Source organism: Trachypithecus francoisi, unplaced genomic scaffold, assembly GCF_009764315.1.
Source record: "Trachypithecus francoisi isolate TF-2019V2 unplaced genomic scaffold, Tfra_2.0 Lachesis_group0, whole genome shotgun sequence".
NCBI classification, from domain to species: Eukaryota; Metazoa; Chordata; class Mammalia; order Primates; family Cercopithecidae; genus Trachypithecus; species Trachypithecus francoisi.
The window spans coordinates 12698627-12719668 of NW_022681453.1; the positions used below are offsets into that span (position 1 = coordinate 12698627).

General features: G+C 40.4%; 2 protein-coding genes across 5 annotated transcripts in view; one reads left to right on the top strand and one right to left on the bottom strand.

Moving 5' to 3' along the window:
• The window catches only part of P2RY14 (purinergic receptor P2Y14), a 61358-nt gene extending 45072 nt beyond the window's left edge, over positions 1-16286 (top strand). Inside the window, exons 2-4 of one of the 4 annotated variants that reach the window (XM_033204385.1) lie at positions 9133-9240; positions 10348-10534; positions 14441-16286. In XM_033204385.1, the coding sequence (XP_033060276.1) occupies positions 14465-15481 (1017 nt within the window). In that variant the 5' untranslated portion in view covers positions 9133-9240; positions 10348-10534; positions 14441-14464 and the 3' untranslated portion in view covers positions 15482-16286. Of the gene's footprint in view, positions 1-9132; positions 9241-10003; positions 10066-10347; positions 10535-14440 lie in introns of those variants that run through there. The other 3 variants (XM_033204392.1, XM_033204374.1, XM_033204402.1) reach the window with 3 other exon arrangements.
• Positions 1-21042, bottom strand: part of MED12L (mediator complex subunit 12L) — a 357853-nt gene that overhangs the window by 205656 nt on the left and 131155 nt on the right. The window lies entirely within an intron of this gene.

Genomic DNA, 21042 nt, shown 5'->3' on the forward strand with positions numbered 1-21042 from the left:
TGTACTTGACTTACTCCTATTGAAATCCATTGGAAAGGTGAAATATCACAAAGGGAATGTTCTAAAATAGACATGCATATTCAAGAACAGATCCCGGCCAGGTGCAGTGGCTTACACCTGTAATCCCAGCACTTTGGGAGGCCAAGGCTGGTGGATCACAAGGTCAGGAGATCGAGACCATCCTGGCTAACACGGTGAAACCCTGTCACTACTAAAAATGCAAAAACAAAAATCAGCCAGGTGTGGTGGTGGGCATCTGTAGTCCCAGCTATTCGGGAGGCAGAGGCGGGAGAATGGCTTGAACCCGGGAAGCGAGGTTGCAGTGAGCGGAGATCACAAAACTGCACTCCAGCCTGAGCAACAGAGCAAGACTCCATCTCAAAAAAAAAAAAAAAAAAAAATTGCTGAATTTATAAGTTATTACCAGAGTTATGTTTCATTAAAATCAAAGAACCCTCTAACAGGGATTAATACACAAAACAGGGAGGAAACATACAACACTTTGGGCTAGAGAGTATATGGGAACCACTTCTGTACATTATTTCCACTCCCACTTAAAATTCTGGATATATTCTTTTCCTTCAGCTATATAAGCCTGTATCTTGAACAAACATACAAGTGGTTGATATTCAGCTAAGCAGTTAAAGATGTTGTTTTCTCACACATGGAAATCTGTCTCCATCTTCACAGCAAAGGATAACCACTAATGGTCTCACAGCCCCAGGATCTGCAGGTCTGAGTACTGCTTGCCTGAGAAATGCAAACACCATCTCAGTGAGGCGAAAAGAGGTCATGGATTCATTTCCTTGCCTGGCCCCAGGGAATAGCACCACATATTCCAAAACAATACTGCAGAAGAACAGGCTGGAAAGAATTCAGTTAATCAGGCAGCTCAACCTAGTTCCAGGATGAAAAGGAACTGGTTCCCAAAACCTTGAAGGAAGGAGTTATGCAGAGCTTTGTGCCACTCTCATGAAAGATTAGCATTGTGCATGGACTGGTAAATTAGAACTGAAACACTCTGGATTTCATACATATGCTCTGTTACTGAGTGCCACTTCCTCTGACTAGAACAGAGGGGTCATCGGAAGCAAAACCTCTCCCAATTTGTCCCTTGTGCAAGCACTGCTGGGCCACATACGGGAGGAAGCTCAGAGCACTCTGCAAAGGGTCTACTGTGCCTCCTGCAGCCCTGCATTTCAGTGTAGAAGAGTGTCAACTTAAACTGAAAGAAGCAGGGGAAACTGTCAGGAGCCTGACCTGGGAGAAGGACTAGGAGACTGGGTCCCAAAGGCATTTGTTTATTCTGTTATCAGCTGAGTCACTCCTTGTATGCACAATGTTCCCACTGAGTCAGACCCTGCCTCACACCAGGTATTTGATTCTTATATGAACAGGAACCCTAGAGGTAACTGACATAGCTACTACTTACCCCTCATTTTAGACATGTAAAAACTGATACACAAAGGCAGTTAGTAATTATCGCAATATCCTAGTTTTTAAGAAACTAAGCCATGCATGTAGCCAAGGCCTATTGCATCCCACAAGCATGCATGTAATCATTATGTTGCACTGTCTGTCCTCTGTCCACTATTGCAACAGAGCAGTAAATAAAGCCCACTTCACATTCCTAGAACTTAGCATATGGATTACTTATTGCTGATGAGTTATTCAATTACAGTTAAGGTCTAATCCCAACAAGAAAGCTAAATTATGGTCCTGTGTCAAAATAATCTGAAATATACCTACCATTAAGAGGCCATTCCAATGGTTCTCAAGGAAATTTAGAAATGTCTGGGGACAGATGGCTGGTTGCACAAATCATGGGGTTCTACTGCCACCTAGTGGATACAGCTCAGGCATGCAGCTAAACATCCAACGATGCAGAAGACAGCCCACCCACAAAGAAACGAAACCCAAAAAAAAGTCAACAGTGCCAAGGCTGAGAAACCCTGGACCATTCCAATCATTATAGGCAAAAAATTACAAGTCCATTCTGACTACCAAGATGCAGTCCCTAGAGTAAAGGCTAATAGTGGGTGGCCATTTTCCTGGCCCCCAGTTTGGCATTCAGGAAAACTGCATGTCTGTGTATCCATTAGAGGTCATGAGGTGCCTATGCCACACCTCATCCTCCACTGGCAGCTCCTGTGATCTATTTGCATAATCACAAAGTGAAGACAGATTGGAGTTCTTAGACATGCCAAATATGCTAGACTTGTACTCTGCCACAAGCTATGCTAAAAGTGTTTTGAGGGAAGCAGTTAGAATACAAAGTCAAGACTACGTTTGGACAGTATCAGTTTACAATCCATCCTAATCCGCCCCCCGTCCCCATTCTCTCACATAATCAACAGCTGGATCTGTTCGTAGCAGAAATTCAGATTTCTTTTATCTTCATGAGTTGTAAAGACTGTGAATAGGAAGATCAAGAGGGAATCAAGAGAGGGTAGCGTTTATGCTTTGGTGGAAGAGGAAGTTCTTGGGTATCTGCAATTCAGCCTAAGAAGAATATTCAGATATTTCTAATGTGAAAACTTAGCACAGTTCCTCACTGAAAGTATGTGGCCACACTATTCGGCCAATTTTAAGTTACATTAACACACGTTGGTTACTGACCTGGATTCTAACTGAAAGTAAAGTCGATGGGTCATAGCAGCAGGAGGGAGGATTAAGTGGCCTGATCTTGAGTTCACATCAACTGCCAGGGAAAACTGGCTGAAGGTGACAAACAGCAGCAAGCAACGCTCTCCTTGTGCCAGGTGCCCCAGGGGATCTGCATGTGGCATCCAAACCACATGCAGCAGATCTGGGTTTCTCCCTGCAGAAGAGTTTCCACCATTTATAGCTTAATGTTACCTGTTGTAATCACCATTCACGATAGTCCAACTCTATATCTCTCTTTGGATATCAGCGCAAGAGATAGAAAACTGAGTCAAAAAATCAGAAACTCATTTTAAACACTTTTAGAAACTGACAAATAAAAAGGAGGTTCTCTATGCTGCAGTATCTGGAAGATAACTGAAGAAACTGAAGGCATTCACATCATGCAAAACCTTAAAACTCAGATCAAAAACAAAAATAACACATATACTCTCAAACATACACACATACATGCACATTCCTTTCCCGAAAAAAAAAAAAAATACTGGCTGACTCCTCAAGATGGGACTCTAGCAAAATGTTGAAGGGCCTGTGTAAAGGATCACATTCATATAAAACATGCTGCCCCCACATTCTCTCAGGAGCAGGGGAGCCCTGGCTTGGAGTCAAGCAGACATTAGTTTGAATACTATCTGGCTATGTGTTAGGTGCCCTTTGATGAATCACTGAACCATTTTAAGCATCAGTCTCCTCATCTGTAAAATGGTAGTAAAGGTTTACTCATTGGCAAGGTTCCATCATGTCACCCAAGAGCTTAGGCCATCCATTTTCCCCCACTGTGACAGCATCTCATGTCAGTTTTGATGCCTGTTCCTATAGCCCTCTCACCCCAAAACTCCTTCCCTTTTATTCTTTGCCTAGCTAAAGTCAACTCATTTGTCAATCTTCATCATCACATGCTCCAGGAAGGCTGCCTTGATGCCACCATTTCTGAAACTAGATATGTGCTCACTCTATTCCGGTGCTTCCTCCTTCAATAATGGCCCCGTGTCACACCTTGAAGTGTCCCTCTGTCAAGCCTCCCCCTAGACTGGAATCCTCCTGAGAGTTCCCTGATGTGTTTCCATAGGGCATGGCAAGCATGTCCTGATGGCTTCAGTAAGCAAATGAACAAAAGACCTTAGCAAAGGAAGAAATATCAGGGGTAAACAGGTGCCAAAGGTTACATGTACTTTATAAACAGCAGATTTCAACAAGGGGAAATCAGTGATATCAAATGCTGCAAAGAGGTCAGGAAATAGGATACCTGAGAAAACAATAACAGACTTAGAAATTAGGTCCCTGGCAGCTTCCGAGAAATGTGGTGAGTGTCAAACATTAAATGCTCTCAATGATGAAAAAAGATAGGGGGTGGGAGAGTTCCTTCCTCTGGGTGAAGGAGAAAGTGAGATTCTCCCTGATTGAGCCTAGAGAGGGCAGGGACAAGAGTGCCACAGGAATGCAGAACATGGATGAGAACAGTTATTTGTACGTTATTTTAGTAACATAAAATGTAATAACACGACTATAAATACACAACACATAAATACTATGAAAACCACATAGGAGATCACATTGATACCCAAAAAAAAAAAAAAAGTGTTCAACATTAGGGCACGAGAGATTAAAGCAGCAAGAAAATGGCTTCAGTAAGTTTAAAAATGTATAAATGATTACACACATCTACACTATTTTCTATTCATACAGAATCAGCTAGAAAACAAGTATTTATCTCATAGAAAAAGGTTCGGAGCACCGTGTATTAAAGCTTTTGACGTCTGGACTGAAAGGAAGGAAAAAAAAATACCAAAGTTGTACCTTTATAAGAACTGAAAAAAGTAGAGGAAGAAAAATGCATGTCATAAGTGGGTACCGATAAAAGCATTATTTGAAGGCAATCCATTCTACATAGATATTTCTATCCCTAATTACGAAATAATTTAAATATACAAAAACAGAAATGCAGACACTAATGTTGGTAACACCAATGTACCAGTCACCAGTGTTAATAGGCAGTAATATTATGCATATTTGATTCAGAGTTTAAGAAATAAAATATCACAGATACAGCAAAGTCCAAACACCCTACCACTTATAAGCTTCCACTTGTAGGTTAAAACACGTGGTATTTGGTTGGGAGTAAGGAGGCTGGACTTGCTCCTACTTCCCTCCCCATGAGTAGGCAATGTTCTTTTCTTTTTTTCTTTTAGATTCAGCAGTTACATGTGCTAGTTTGTTACTTGGGTATACTGTGTGACACTGAGCTTTTGGGCTTCTAGTGAACCCATCACCCAAGTAGTGAACACAAAACCCAAGAGTAAGTTTTTCCACCATTTCCCTGCTTCCTACTCCCTGCTCTTCGGAGTGGCCAGTGTCTACTGTTCCCACCTTTGTGTCCATGTGTATTCAACGTTTAGTTCCCACTTGTAAGTGAAAATATGTGGTATTTGGTTTTCTGTTTCTGTGTTAATTCACTTAGGATAATGGCCTCTAGCTACATCCATGTTGCTGCAAAGGACATGGTTTCTTTTGTATAGCTGCATAGTATTCCATGGTGTATATGTATTTTCTTTACCCAATCCACCATTGATAGGCACCTAGGTTGATTCTATGCCTTTGCTATTGTGAATAGTACTACAATAAACATGTGAGTAAAGGTGTCTTTTTGGTAAAATAATTTGTTATTCTCTGGGTGTATACCTAGTAATGAGATTGCTGGGTGAAATGGTAATTTTATGTTTAGTTCTTTGAGAAATCTCTACACTGCTTTCAATAGGGACTGAACTAATTTACAATCCCACCAAGAGTATAAAAGTGTTCTCTTTTTTCTGCAATCTCACTGGACATCTGTTTTATTTATTTATTTTTTTTTTTGGACTTTTTAATAAAAGCCTCAATGTTGTGAAGTTAGAATATATCATTTACAACTAGCACATGTCCCGTACTGCTCTAGGCCACTGAGATTATTATTCCATGCAGAACTTAACCTCTTTCTTTCCAAAGAGAACCTCATGACCTTTTAGGAACATTCTAAGTAAATATAAGATGATCACCACCACCATCTCTCAAACAGGTATAAAATACCAATTTACGTTTCCAAGAGACCATAAAGATGCGAAGATTATGATGAAATATAATGAATAAACTTGGGCAAAGATCCTAGATTTCAGGCCTACTTGGAATATAATTTTTCTTGTCTAAAGTCCCAACTACAACAAAAATATTTCACCCTCATCACCATTTATTAAATGTCTCCTGGGCACAGGATCTGGGGGGGGAAAAAATGATGCTAATTCAAAGAGTGGTACATGGACCAAAGAGTGGTACATGGACCAGCAGCATATCATGATTTATTAGTCCATTTTCACACTACTGATAAAGATATACTTGAGAATGGGCAATTTACAAAAGAAAGAGGTTTACTGGACTTACAGTTTCGCATGGCTGAGGAGGCATCACAAACATGGTAGAAGGTGAAAGGCACATCTCACATGGTGGGAGACAAGAGAAGAGAGCTTGTGCAGGGCAACTCCTGCTTTTAAAACCATCAGATCGCATGAGACCCATCTGCTATCATAAGAACAGCACAGAAAGACCTACTCCCATAATTCAATCATCTACCACCAGGTCCCTCCTACAACACGTGGAAATTATGGGACCCACAAGATGAGATTTGGGTGGGGACACAGAGCCAAACCATGTAATTCCACCCCTGGCCCCTCCCAAATCTCATATCTTCACATTTCAAAACCAATCATGTCTTCCAACAGTCCCCCAAAGTCTCAATTCATTTCAGCATTAACTCAAAAGTCCAGTCCAGAGTCTCATCCCAGACAAGGCAAGTCCCTTCCGCCTATAAGCCTGTAAAATCTAAAGCAAGTTCGTTACTTCCTAGATAAAATGCAGTACAGGCATTGGGTAAATACAGCCATTCCAAATGGGAGGAACTGGCCGAAACAAAGGGGCTACAGGCCCCATCCAAGTCCAAAATCCAGGAGGGCAGTCAAACCCTGAAGTTCCAAAATGATCTCCTTTGACTCCATGTCTCACACGCAGGACAGGTAACGCAAGAGGTGGGTTCCCATGGTCTTGAGCAGCTCCACCCTTGTGGCTTTGCAGGGTACAGCCTCCCTCCTGGCTGTTTCACAGGCTGGCGTTGAGAGTCTGCAGCTTTTCCAGGCCAACAGTACAAGCTGTCAGTGGATCTACCGTTCTGGAGTCTGGAGGATGGTGGCCCTCCTCTCACAGCTCCATTAGATGGTGTCCCAGTAGGGACTCTGTGTGGGGGCTCCAACCCCACATTTCCCTTCCATACTGCCCTAGCACAGGTTCTCCATGAGAGCCCTGCCTCTGCAGTAAACTTTTGCCTGGACATCCAGGCATTTCCACACATCTTTTGAAATGTAGGCAGAGGTTCCCAAACCCCAGTTCTTGACTTCTGTGCACTCGCAGGCTCAACACGTAGAAGCTGCCAAGGCTTGACGCTTGCACACTCTGAAGCCATGGCCCGAGCTCTACAATGGCCCCTTTCAGCCACACTAGAGTGGCTGGGATGCAGGGCACCAATTCCCCAGGCTGCACATAGCACAGACACCCTGGGCTGGGGCCCACAAAACCACTTTTTCCTTCTAGGCCTCCAGGCCTGTGATGGCCTCTAAGGCTTGCTGTGAAGACCTCTGACATGCCCTGTATACATTTTCCCCATTTTCTTGAGGATTAACATTCAGTTCCTCCTTGCTTATGCAAATTTCTGCAGCTGGCTTGAATTTCTCCTCAGAAAATGGGATTTTCTTTCTATTGCATTGTCAGGCTACAACTTTTCTGAACTTTTACACTCTGCTTCCCTTATAAAACTGAATGCTTTTAACAGCACCTAAATCACCTCTTGAATGCTTTGTTGCTTAGAAATTTCTTCAGCTAGATACCCTAAATCATCTTCCTCAAGTTCAAAGTTCCACAAATCTTTAGAGTAAGGGCAAAACACGCCACCAGTCTCTTTGCTAAAACATAGTAAAAGTCACTTTTGGTCCAGTTCCCAACAAGTTCTTCATTTCCATCTGAGACCACCTCATCCTGGACTTTATTCTCTATATCACTATCAGCATTTTGGGCAAAGCCATTCACCAAGCCTCTAGGAAGTTCCAAACTTTCCCACATTTTCCTGTCTTCTTCTGAGCCCTCCAAACTGTTTCAACCTCTGCCTGTTGCCCAGTTCCAAAGTCGCTTCCACATTTTCAGGTATCTTTTCAGCAACGTCCCACTCTACTGGTACCAATTTACTGTATTAGTCTGTTTTCACACTGCTGATAAGGATGTATCAGAAACAGGACAGTTTACAAAGGAAAGAGGTTTACTGGACTTACAGTTCCGCACGGTGGGAGGCCTCACAATCATGGTGGAAGGTGAAAGGCATGTCTCACATGGCAGCAGACAAGAGAAGAGAGCTTGTGTAGGGCAATTCCCGTTTTTAAAACCACCATATCTCATGAGACCCATTCACTATCACCAAAACAGCATGGAAAGACCCACCCCCATAATTCAATCATTTCCCACTGGGTGCCTCCCACAACACGTGGGTATTATGGGAGCTACAAGATGAGATTTGGGTGGGGACACAGAGCCAAATCATATCACATGCCAAACTCCAGACATAATGGAATCTCAGTCCTCATTTTAGCAAGATCCCAGGTAATGTGTATGCACATTAAAGTTTAGGGAGCACTCAGTGGTTTAAAGAACTTAGAAATATGAAAACCTAGACTAAGGCAGAACCAAATCCTACCACCATTTTGCTAAACCTATCCTCTTCCTATCAGACCATGTGGGTTTCAGGTGTTATCTCTGCAAAGTCCACACATTAGTCTCATTAGACTGGTGGTAATCAAATGAGGGCAATTTTGTCCCTCAGAGGACATTTGGCAAAGTCTATAAATATTTTTGATGACCGCAGCTTGGGCAGGGGGTTACTGGCATCTAGTAGGCAGAAGTCAGAAATGCTGCTAAACATCTTACAATGTGGAGGACAGCTCCCAAAAATAAATAATTATCTGGCCCAAAAGGTCAATAAGACAAAGGTTTTTTAAAAACAAAACAATAAAAAAAAATCCACCTGCAATTAGACCTATGATTTCCTGGCTGAAATGAATTGTTATATTCAGTCACTGGATAAACTGATTTGATCACCCTTATCCAAGGGGGGGTAATATAAACCAATAACCAAAACCACTTCATGCCCAAGCTCTCAAAGAGTTTAAGTTTCCCACAAGAGGCTGTAACCAAATCAATCATCATATTATCATAAATCATATAAATCAATAATCAACGATCATGCTGACAACAAATGGCAAGTACAGTGAAACAACAAATGCGCATGTTGGAATATTTCACAATTACACAAGCTGAATTTAAGAAGTAAGTACAGATATATTTCCCCAATAAAAAGTCTGGTGCTCACTTCAATCTTTGGTTTTTTTGTTTCCTGTAATGCAGGATCTTTAATGAAAAAACACTTTGGCCACTTCAAGACGATAAACACTCACTGGGCAAAACAACTTCACTGAAAAGAGATCTCATATTATGCAAAAAAAATCTTAAAAGGTAATTTTTTTAATTCCTCAAGTATTATCAAGAGCTTTGTTAATTTCATCAACATGCTATAAAGGAGTAATTCTTTCCTTCAGAGAAGGAATCATAGCTCACAATTAGGATGATGGAAGGTGGTCTAATACAAGAGGAAAATAGGTCACGGTATATAATTACACAGATGAGTAACGAACTCAGAGCTGACTAAGCCTGCTTTTATTAAGATAAACGTATTTCTGGAGTGATCATTGCTTTGCATAGCCTTGTATCAATTAAATTCTGCCCAAAGAGAGAACCCTGAGGTTATATGTAATATGTGACAACTTGAGAACACTTCAGGCTGCACAATCCTAAGATATTACACTGCACTAAGGGACAAGTGCACTCACTATCTAAATCAGATTGAATGTTCGCCATTGACATTCTTTCTAACTTTGAAAAAAAAAAAAAATTGTTGAAGGAAAGCAATCTACAAAACGCTCCCACTACATTTTAATAACTGTCTTTGGGTCTCATAAATGTCATTCTGCCATGTTCTTTAATTATGTTACCAAAGACTCCAAAGTGACAGCAGACAACGTAGGCTAAAACATTTCAGACCACTTCATTCTCATGTATCTGGATTTGTGAAACAAGGCCAAGTTTCACCTGAGAAAATTTCAAGACTTACACTATTACACAGTAACCTCCCTTTTTTTTTTTCTTTTTTTTTTTTGAGACAGAGTTCTGCTCTGAAGCCCAGGCTGGAGTGCAATGGTAGGAGCTCAGCTCACTGCAACCTCTGCTTCCCAGGTTCAAGCAATTCTCCTACCTCAGCCTCCCAAGTAGCTGGGATTACAGGTGCCTGCCACCACAGCTGGCTAATTTTTGTATTTTTAGTAGAGGTGGGGTTTCACTGTGTTGGCCAGGCTGGTCTTGAACTCCTAACCTCAGGTGATCCACCCGCATTGGCCTCCCAAAGTGCTGGGATTACAGGCATGAGCCATGCCCAGCCACAGTATCCCTTTTTAAAAAGTTTAGCTATATATACAAATCTTTCTTAAATGTGATCTCTAGAATTTAGGAAGTATTGTTTACATTCCTAAAGCCTCAAGGTTAACATAATGACAACTTTCACTACAGAAATTCAGTGATAATATCAGAAGTAACCATCAATGAGCAGGGCTCCACAAACAGACACCTACACAAACTGGCTCACCAGAATGCCTGCTTATCCAGTAATCCAGTTATCATCATCCAGAAGTCCTGTTCATCTTTTGATATTTTTTCTGTTGCCTATCTCTCATCTTTAATGGACTAGCATGAACTGGTAAGAAGCAGTGAATCAACTAAGAAGTGGGCAGGGTAGGGAGGGTTGCTGAGCACACTAAGAGCTTCTTTTCTGATTCTTTTGGTTCTTATTTATTTTTACACTTTTGTATAAAATCAACATGAGGATAAAACGATTTCCTTCATTTGTGAAAGATCTGAGGTTTCTGTAGGTCCCTGTATCAGGACATTAAATCATCTCAATCTACACTAAAGATAAGGAGTAGAGACTGAGCAGGTATCACGAGGTCCAAACGATACACGCCTTTTTTAATGATTTTTGTCCTATTTTTCATCCATCACATATTCCTGCCTTTTGGTCTCAATATATAATTTGGTCTTACTTGCCTTAAGCGAGTTTCTTTCCAACACATCTCTCAGTCTATTACTGCTCTGATCTGCCCTACAGAAAAGGCTGCCAAAAGACAGAATGCCCTCACCATTAACCCCAGTGCTTTAAAAAAAAAAAAAAAAAAATCAATATTTAAGAGTTCAAAAATTACTACCAAGAGGAATTTCTCTTTAGCTTATTCCTTTAGAGTGTCCCTTTAAGATGAAGAAATCTGTCCTGGCATGAGCCTCTGCTGTATCAAACCAGACAGTGGCACAGGGTAGCAGAGGCACCCAACCAGCATGTCTAAAACCTCCCATCCTAAACTGGAATCTCATCTAGCAATTGCATCAAAACTGCCAAAATAGCAGTGTTTGGGGAAAGGGCCCGGGTAAGCTGTGTGCATTCACTCCGTTTCAGGAGGCAAAGCTGCTCTAGAAGTTTACCTTGGTCAATCAGTCCCTTCCATTCAACTCAAAGTGGTGAGAGCAGTGAAGGGGAATGATGTGTATCATCAGGGCATATGTATGCAGATTCCCAGCAACCTCAGGAATCTGAGAGCAGAGTTCTGGACCTGCAGCATTAGGCCACATACAGAAATACTGCAGCTCAAAAATACGAAAGACACAAGACTCTGAGAAAATAATTTTATAAGGGTTTCTATAAGAAAAGGAATTATGTCTCTCATTCTATGGGATTCACTATTTCTACAAATAGTGGCTTCTATAGTATTTCCAAAAGGAAAGGAATTTGGCTCTCATTAAATTCTTTCTGGGAAATTATTCAATATTTCACCATATAATTATATATTACATAGTTAATATTTCTGTTTTCCAAAATAACATCTACAGTTTTTTTATATATTAAACTCAAGTGAATCCCACAAGTACTTAGTACCTACTATGAGTATGACACCACAATGGCCAGGTGCAGAGGTTGGGGGGGTTGTGTGCCTAGAACTGGGAAACCAAATTAGACGTGGGAATATAGCAGCATGCATTCTCTCAAGCTCTGCAAGACTGGCATTTAAACCAAAATGCATCTAATTGTCAAGAGACAGTTACCAAACAAATTAGTTACCAGACACAGACTCTTAGTCACAGTAGACAGTTAAAAATGGAAAATGTGCTCCCCCTCCCTTATCTTTTAAAATATGAAACAGGCTCATAAGGAGAAAGGTGATAGAAGACCTACAAAGAAGCAAATGAGTACAAACCCACTATGCCCAGAGCCAAGCACACAAGGCTACAGGGAAGAGGAGGAATAGTGCTAGTGAAAGGTTTTGTGGAGGAAGTGATTTGGGGTACTCATTCCTTCTATAGGAAGTCCACAGACTGGCAAAATCAAGTGTCTATCAATATTTCTATTTTTGTCATAAAGCAAAAGGAAAGCACACAGGAAAGGAAGATACATAGAAACCAGATATTCTTGTGTAGGAAGCAGCACAAAGGTTTACATGGATGTACTTTTTTTATGTGGAACATGACTATTTCATACTCCATGTTTCAAAATATCCCTTTGCCATGCTTAAATTTATTGACCTAACTTGTCCTTCACTGATATGCACTGTGCTGGCACCACAAATACAGATAAAAAAGATGCATTCTCTGACATCAAGGTACCCACTGTTCCCACAATCTTTCTTTCCCTTGATCCCTGAATAAATCTTAAGAGCAAGGGATTCATGCCTTGTATTTCCAGAGTGCATATAAATTTATTTCACAAATATTTTAACTATCTAATGTCCTAAATATTATGCAAAGAATACAAGAGTAAAAAAATGACATGATCTTTCTCCTCTGAAGGAGCTTTGTAGTAGTGGAAGAGACAAACAGCTGGAGAGGAGTGTTGACAGGAGAAAGACACAGGATGATAAGCACACACTCAATCTACCCCAAACCAGGCTCAGAAAGTTGAGGTTTCCTAAGGAAAGTGACAGTTAAACTGAGGCCTTGAGGATGAAGAGAAGTTAGCCCATCAAGAAGGTATGGGAACAGTTTTGACACAAATGAAAGTCTGTGCAAAGGTTCAGACAGAGAGAAATCAACAAACCTAAAAACAAGCAGAAGAGCCCAGGACAGCAGGAACTCAGTGCTGGGGATGGAGGAAGCAGGAGGCAGAACAAGAAAGGACCTCAACATTACAGACTTAGGACATTCTCCTGAAGGCAAGGACAGACTACTAAAGAGTTTTAAGCAGGATAATTGGCATTGCTCACATATAAGATGGGCAGTAAACGTTTGTTTCCGATGTATCAAATAACCTTTTGAATTTAATTCTAGCCTTCCCTCTGCCCTAAATCAACACTTCCGACATCAGTGAAGAATATACAGGATTCCTAAACAACAGAAGTTCTGGGTAACACCTAGCACAGCACTGTGCAATAAAACCATAATGTGAACCACATATGTAATTTAAAATTTTCTAGTAGCCAGAGTCTTAAAAAGTAAAATTAAGTGAAATTTGAGATTAATAATATACTTTATTTAATAGAGCATTTGTAAATATTATTTCAACATGGGATCAATATTAAAAATATTGAGATATTTTACATTTTTTCACTCCAAGTCTGCAAAGTCTAGAGTGCATTTTATACTTACAGAACATCTCAATCTGGACAGGCCATATTTCAAGTGCTCAACACCCACACATGGCTAGTGGCTACCATACTGAACAGTACAGATGTAGAATGTACTTTGGGAAGCATTTCTCAGAATGTTTAAAGCACTTTTTACCATTTGTATTTGTATTCTAATTTGTAAAAATAATGCAAATCAGTTTGGAAAAAAAAACAAAAAAGCTCAATATTGAAAAGGTACCCATAATCCCACACCAAAAATACCAGTTAACATTTGAATGTATATGCTTGTTAGACACTGTCTCATGTCCAACATATATGTAGAATACACTTTTCTAAACATAAGGTCTGTCTGAATAGATCTTAATATGTAAACATTTATAATGATTTTTATGAATCCATAAAAATTTCTCTTTTAGGAAAAAACAATCACATTTCCAACATAGGTTTTAAAAAAATACATTACACATGGGATTCTGAATAAAATAAAACATTAATTCTGCTTTTACAGTTATTACCCTTTAAGATTATACCTAAGTGAGTATTTCCTAGAACTCCGGAGTTTTATAGGGAACCATTATTATTTTAGGGACATGCTGTCTCCATTATTACCTAGAAGTTCTCAAACTGCCCTGCTGCTCCAGTTTCTCTTTACTGCCACCTGGCTACTCCATTCTTCCCTTTTCAGTGCCCAAAAAAAAGGAAGAAGGAAGAGGGAGGAAAGGGAGGGGGAGAGGGGAGAAGGAAGAAAAGAGGGACGGGGAGTGGGTAAAGGGGAAAAGAGGGAGGGAAAGGAGAAAAGGAAGACCAAAAGAAAGAAAAGGAAGAACAGAGGGAGGGAGGGAGGGACGGATGAGTGTCTAACTTACACACAGTAAAAAGGTGGCTTCAAAAATTTGGTAGGTTTGACTATATTCATTGCCCTTTGCCATACTACTCAGCAAATGTCTTGGAGGCCATAAGTGCCCTGTGAGTGACTAGTTCACACCTCTTTTCAGGCCTCTGCCTTCAGAAGTTACAAAATGATCAATTCAACCTCCACACAGCCTCCAGATGAATCCTGCTCTAAGAACCTCCTGATCACTCAGCAGATCATTCCCGTGCTGTACTGTGTGGTCTTCATTGCGGGAATCCTACTCAATGGAGTGTCAGGATGGATATTCTTTTACGTGCCCAGCTCCAAGAGTTTCATCATCTATCTCAAGAACATTGTTACTGCTGACTTTGTGATGAGTCTGACTTTTCCTTTCAAGATCCTTAGTGACTCAGGCCTTGGCCCCTGGCAGCTGAATGTGTTTGTGTGCAGGGTCTCTGCCGTGCTCTTCTACGTCAACATGTACGTCAGCATTGTGTTCTTTGGGCTCATCAGCTTTGACAGATACTATAAAATTGTAAAGCCTCTTTGGACTTCTTTCATCCAGTCAGTGAGTTACAGCAAACTCCTGTCAGTGATAGTATGGATGCTCATGCTCCTCCTTGCTGTTCCAAATATTATTCTGACCAACCAGAGTGTTAGGGAGGTTACAAATATAAAATGTATAGAACTGAAAAGTGAACTGGGACGGAAGTGGCACACAGCATCAAACTACATCTTCGTGGGCATCTTCTGGATTGTGTTTCTTTTGTTAATCGTCTTCTATACGGCTATCACAAAGAAAATCTTTAAGTCCCACCTTAAGTCAAGTCGGAATTCCACTTCAGTCAAAAAGAAATCTAGCCGCAACATATTCAGCATCGTGTTCGTGTTTTTTGTCTGTTTTGTACCTTACCATATTGCCAGAATCCCCTACACAAAGAGTCAGACTGAAGCTCATTACAGCTGCCAGTCAAAAGAAATCTTGCGGTATCTGAAAGAATTCACTCTGCTACTATCTGCTGCAAATGTATGCCTGGACCCTATTATTTATTTCTTTCTATGCCAGCCATTTAGGGAAATCTTATGCAAGAAATTGCACATCTCATTAAAAGCTCAGAATGACCTAGATATTTCCAGAACCAAAAGAGGAAATACAACACTTGAAAGCATAGATACTTTGTGAGTTCCTACCCTCTTCCAAATAAAGACCACGTGCGCATGTTGTCATCTTCAATTACATAAGATAAATGAATAAGATATGTGCCCTCATCATAAGTATTATCTCTAGCACTGCCATCCAATTTAGGTCAATAAAATTCAAATATAAGTTTCCATGCTTTTTTGTAACATCAAAGAAAACACACTCATCAGTAATTTCTCTAATACTGACCTTTCTATTCTCTATTAATAAAAAATTAATACATAAAATTATTCAATTCTATTATATTAAAATAAGTTTAAGTTTATAACCACTAGTCTGGTCAGTTAATGTAGAAATGTAAATAGTAAATAAAACAGGACATAATCAAAGAAAATTCACTCAGGCATCTTCCTTCTCTAAACACCAGAATCTAGTATGTAATTGTTTTCAACACTGTCCTTAAAGACTAACTTGAAAGCAGGTACAGTTTGATGAAGGGCTAGAGGGCTGTTTGCAATAAAAAGTCAACATTTTTTCCTGACTTGAAGAAGCAGGATAAGCAGACACCCAGAAAATCACTTAAGAAACCCCTCATTGATTTATTTCATGGCACTGCAAAGGAAAAGGAATATTAATTGTATACTTAGCAAGAAAAATTTTTTTTTCTGATAGCACTTTGAGGATCCTAGATACCTGCTAAATATGTTTTCTACAAAGACTTATGCCATTTAATAAGCCTGGGGTTCTGGCGTTAAATTTTTTTTTTTTTTGAGACGGAGTCTCACTCTGTCGCCCAGGCTGGAGTGCAGTGGCGCGATCTTGGCCCACTGCAACCTCTGTCTCCTGGGTTCAAGCGATTCTCCTGCCTTAGACTCCCGAGTAGCTGGGACTACAGGTGCGTGCCACCATGCCCAGATAATTTTTTTTGTATTTTTAGTAGAGATGGGGTTTCACCACGTTAGCCAGGATGGTCTTGATCTCCTGACCTCATGATCCACCCGCCTCGACCTCCCAAAGTGCTGGGATTATAGGAGTGAGCCACCGCGCCCGACCTAGAATATTTTTACATAGGCTTTATTGAGAGAAACTAAATATTGGCATATGTTATTAGCAACTTCCCCTGTTCAATAGTATGGGAAAAATAAGATGACTGGGAAAAAGACACACCCACATCCTAGAACATATATTATTCTGTTGGCAAATGGGAAAGGAGATCATTTTCTTAGAAAGCAAATAAACTTGATTTTTTTAATCTAAAATTTACATTAATGAGTGCAAAATAACACATAAAAAGAAAATTCACACATCACATTTTTTCTGGAAAACAGATGGATTTTACATCTGGAGACATGGCATATGGTTACCGGCTTATGAGAGCTACCAAAACTAAATTCTTTCCCTGCTATTAACTGGCTAGAAGACACTCATCCATTTTTCAAATGTTCTTTCAAAACATTTTTATAAGTAATATTTGTATCTATTTCATGCTTTATTGTCTATATACTAATAAAGAAATTTAATATTGTCTATTTTTTTTAATAATCAACATATGAGGAAACATTACCAGATTTCCTCACAGTCAAGACATACGTAGTTTCTTTATATGCTCAATTAGGCATATAAATTCTGCATATGTATTATGCTAATACAAGGGAGACAGTTACATAGAGAATTCAAAAATTCTATCTGCCATTTACTTCTCAGAATAAGTACTCCAGATAGGGCATGGTGGCTCACACCTGTACTCCCAGTACTTTGGGAGGCAAAGGTGGGCAGATCACTTAAGTCCAGGAATTCAAGACCAGGCTGGGCAACATGGCAAAACTCTGTCTCTACAAAAAAATAAAATTAGCCAGGCTTGGTGGTGTACGCCTATAGCCCCAGTTACTGGGGAGACTGAGGTGTTGATCACCTGAGCCCCAGAGGCAGAGGTTGAAGTGAGCCATGATTGTGCTGCTGTACTCCAGCCTGGGCAACAGAGCGAAACCGTATGTCAAAAACAGAAACAAAAGTACTTCATATGCCCTATAACCTCATCAATATTTTAGGCAAAACTCAGAAAAAAATACCCTAAATTGGGGAAAAGCTGGACAGGTTTTTTTTCCCTCAGTATCTACTTTCCACTGTCCTAATAGTTCCCAATTCTGGGTCAATCAGACTCTCTCAAAAAATAAAAAACGAAAATTGCTATGCTATCACAAATGTGCTTGGTAAACTAAGCTTGCTATAATTGTTTATCTAACTATATCTGTATAAAAAAAAAAAAAGAGGCTGTGTTTATTCTTTACAACTTACATTGGCCAGGAAAAATAAGTAAATACCAGGGCTTTAAATGCCCCCTACTGGGTCATGGCAAAAAGTGAAAGTGAAAAAGAGAAGATGAGTAGCACCAAGAAATGCCTTTGTAAGCATGTGCTAAAGCAGAATAGCAATGCAAAAGTAATATTTTTCAGGAAACAACATGCAATGCAGTTAAGGATATGGTGAAGCAACAGTTGAGTAATAGTTACTGCCTATTAGAACTTTCAGGTCCAGAGTAACAACTAAAAACCAAGTGGCAGAGCACCAGCAATAATAAATTAACCCAGCAACTTCCCTGAGATCACTAGCACTAGTGTAGCTGGGCAACAGGGAACACTTGCTGGGTCCTTCTGTAGATAAAGCTACAGTGCAGGCATGCCAGTGTCCAAGGTGCCCACCGAGGCTTGCAACTCAGGTGCCTGCAGAAGGCACTGTAAACACGGCTGTAAGGAAACAGGGGAAGCTAATGACGATGGTGTGCTGACAGCCTTTGCCTCACCAAGAGAGGTCAAAGGGCTCTCAGCTCTAGTCAATTATTTCCTCATTTTTCAAGATACGAAAAGTCACAAAGTTTTTACATTGCTGGGGCACCAATGAAAAGAAAATACACCTGCAGACAGAATACGCCACTGGCTACTCTGTAACATGTGGAATGCAGAAATCTCACAGAAAGGTATTCAAAAGTCACTCATGACAACTAAAAAGTTCCCTTTAACAGGAATCCTTACATTCCATTTTGCTGCATAAGTGATTCAACAACTACCCATACAAAATGTTTTAAGGTGTTTTTATAAAAGGAATATTTGAGATAAGAGTAATCAAGAAACAGATCATTGGCCGGGCACGGTGGCTCAAGCCTGTAATCCCAGCACTTTGGGAGGCCGAGACGGGCGGATCACGAGGTCAGGAGATCGAGACCATCCTGGCTAACACGGTGAAACCCCGTCTCTATAAAAAAAAAAAAAAAAAATACAAAAAACTAGCTGGGCGAGGTGGTGGGCGCCTGTAGTCCCAGCTACTTGGGAGGCTGAGGCAGGAGAATGGCGTAAACCCGGGAGGCGGAGCTTGCAGTGAGCTGAGATCCGGCCACTGCACTCCAGCCTGGGCGACAGAGCAAGACTCCATCTCCAAAAAAAAAAAAAGAAAGAAAGAAACAGATCATAGAAAGATCATAATCATATAAAAAGATTACACATTGACATCTACCCAGAGGTGGGTGAACCCTGCAATGGTCTTTTACAAAATGTCATGACTAGTGCTCATTCGCTGGTCATCTTCAGCCTACGTCTTCTTTTCCCAGAAACAGAAGCAAAACTTTTCCTTTGGGAAAGTCATTTTGTCCTGTTCTCAACCATGCAGCTCTCATATGCAGCTGACCCCATACCTCACATAAGGGGCCAGCCACAACTGACTCTAGGCAATCAACATGTCTGATTCCACTGGCCACAAGTTGGGATGGAACATGATCCAATTTGACCTAATGAGAGCAAGTTCTAGGTTTCTGAAAAAATTATCTGGAGGGTGTGCCACGAAGATATGAAGTCTAGAAGCACTTCTTTCATCTGGCTACCATAGGAAGAGATCCTAGAGCACCCGATGAGTTGAAACTGACACCATGGAAGGCACACTGAAGACATGCTACAAACTCAGTCCTGGTTACAAAGCTGAGTGCCTGCATCAGTCTTCACCTAAAACCATACCCACAGCCAATAAGCCCAATTTTAATTGGTTTCTTTTCTCTTTCTTCCTTCCTTCCTTCCTTCCTTCCTTCCTTCCTTCCTTCCTCCTCCCTCCCTCCCTCCCTCCCTCCTTCTTTCTTTCTTTCTTTTGGCAACTACAAATGAGAAACTCGTGATACACTGGTTTTATCTAACAGAGTAATCTAAAGAGTTCAGAAATTCTAGAAAACACCCTCACACAAAGCTGTGCTTCTGCTTGACGATGTTAGTCACGTATGTGTCATTAGTTCTGTGTTCTATTCTTAACCCTATCGTTGCCATCTATATCTTTTAACTCTGGAGAAAAAGTATCAATAAATATAAAAAATATCTGTAACATCAAGAGATAATATTACACAAATTACAAATATAACAGATCACTCCCCCAAAATGACATGGGATTTCTTTTGGGTAAGCAGCACTGCGAGGGTTTGTGTATTTGGTACTGTGTGGTCTTCAACAGTAAAAGCCATTACTTCCTTTTGGTCACTATTTTCCACAAGACTCTAATGGCATGTGGGTTACCGTTTCATGACAAGACATCCCCGTCAAAAGAACCACTTTAACAAAATGTCATTTTCCTTTCCCACAGGTCACTTTTCAAAATGTTTTAACCACTTTATAGTACTGCTTGTACAAAATGATTAAATGTCGTATTAATTTCTCTGCAGTAAATGTATGTGATAAATGTTACATGTAAATCAGCTACAAAAAAGAAACAAAAAAGTGCTCCCCAAAGTGGTCTCAAGATTTTTAGGAAATAAGAGATATTACTGCATTCCTATCTTCCCGTGCTCCCCAAAGTGGTCTCAAGATTTTTAGGAAATAAGAGATATTACTGCATTCCTATCTTCCCCTGCTTCAATATAAGTTGGGTATAAGCATGAAAGGGGTGTTATAAAAATAGGTCCACCTCAATAAACAGCAAAATATATGACAGGTATTCTCACTGATAAAGTTTATAAGACTACTTATTACTTTTTGAAGGCGTTCATTGTATGATTCTATGGCTTCTCTCATGGTCAGTCATAGCCACTAGCCACTTCACTTCACTTCACTTCCTAAACATTGTATCACGTGTTTTGGGGACCCGAAACACAGGACTTAAGACCAGGGAGTAAATTTGCTCTTTATCAGCCTCCAGGTGTCACCAGCCTTAACTCTCATGGTATCAGCATGGCAAGGGAAACCCACACCTGCACTACTTCTCCCTTCTCTCCCAAATCCCCCATCATTTGATGACCTGCTAAACCTGCCCCAAAAGTGTGTGACAAAGGACTTACTTTCCTATCATTCCATTTCCTGACATAAATGAACACCAAGAAAACATGGCCTCATCATATCGTACAATATTACATTACTTAAATTCTTGATTTTCTATTTTCTTTTCTTGAGATAGAGTCTCGCTCTTGTTCCCCAAGCTGGAGTGCAGTGGCGTGATTTCAGCTCACTGCAACCTCCACCTCCAAGGTTCGATTCTCCTGCCTCAGCCTCTCGAGTAGCTGAGATTACATGTACTCGCCACCATGCCTGGCTAATTTTTGTGTTTTTAGTAAAGATGGGGTTTCACCATGTTTGTCAGGT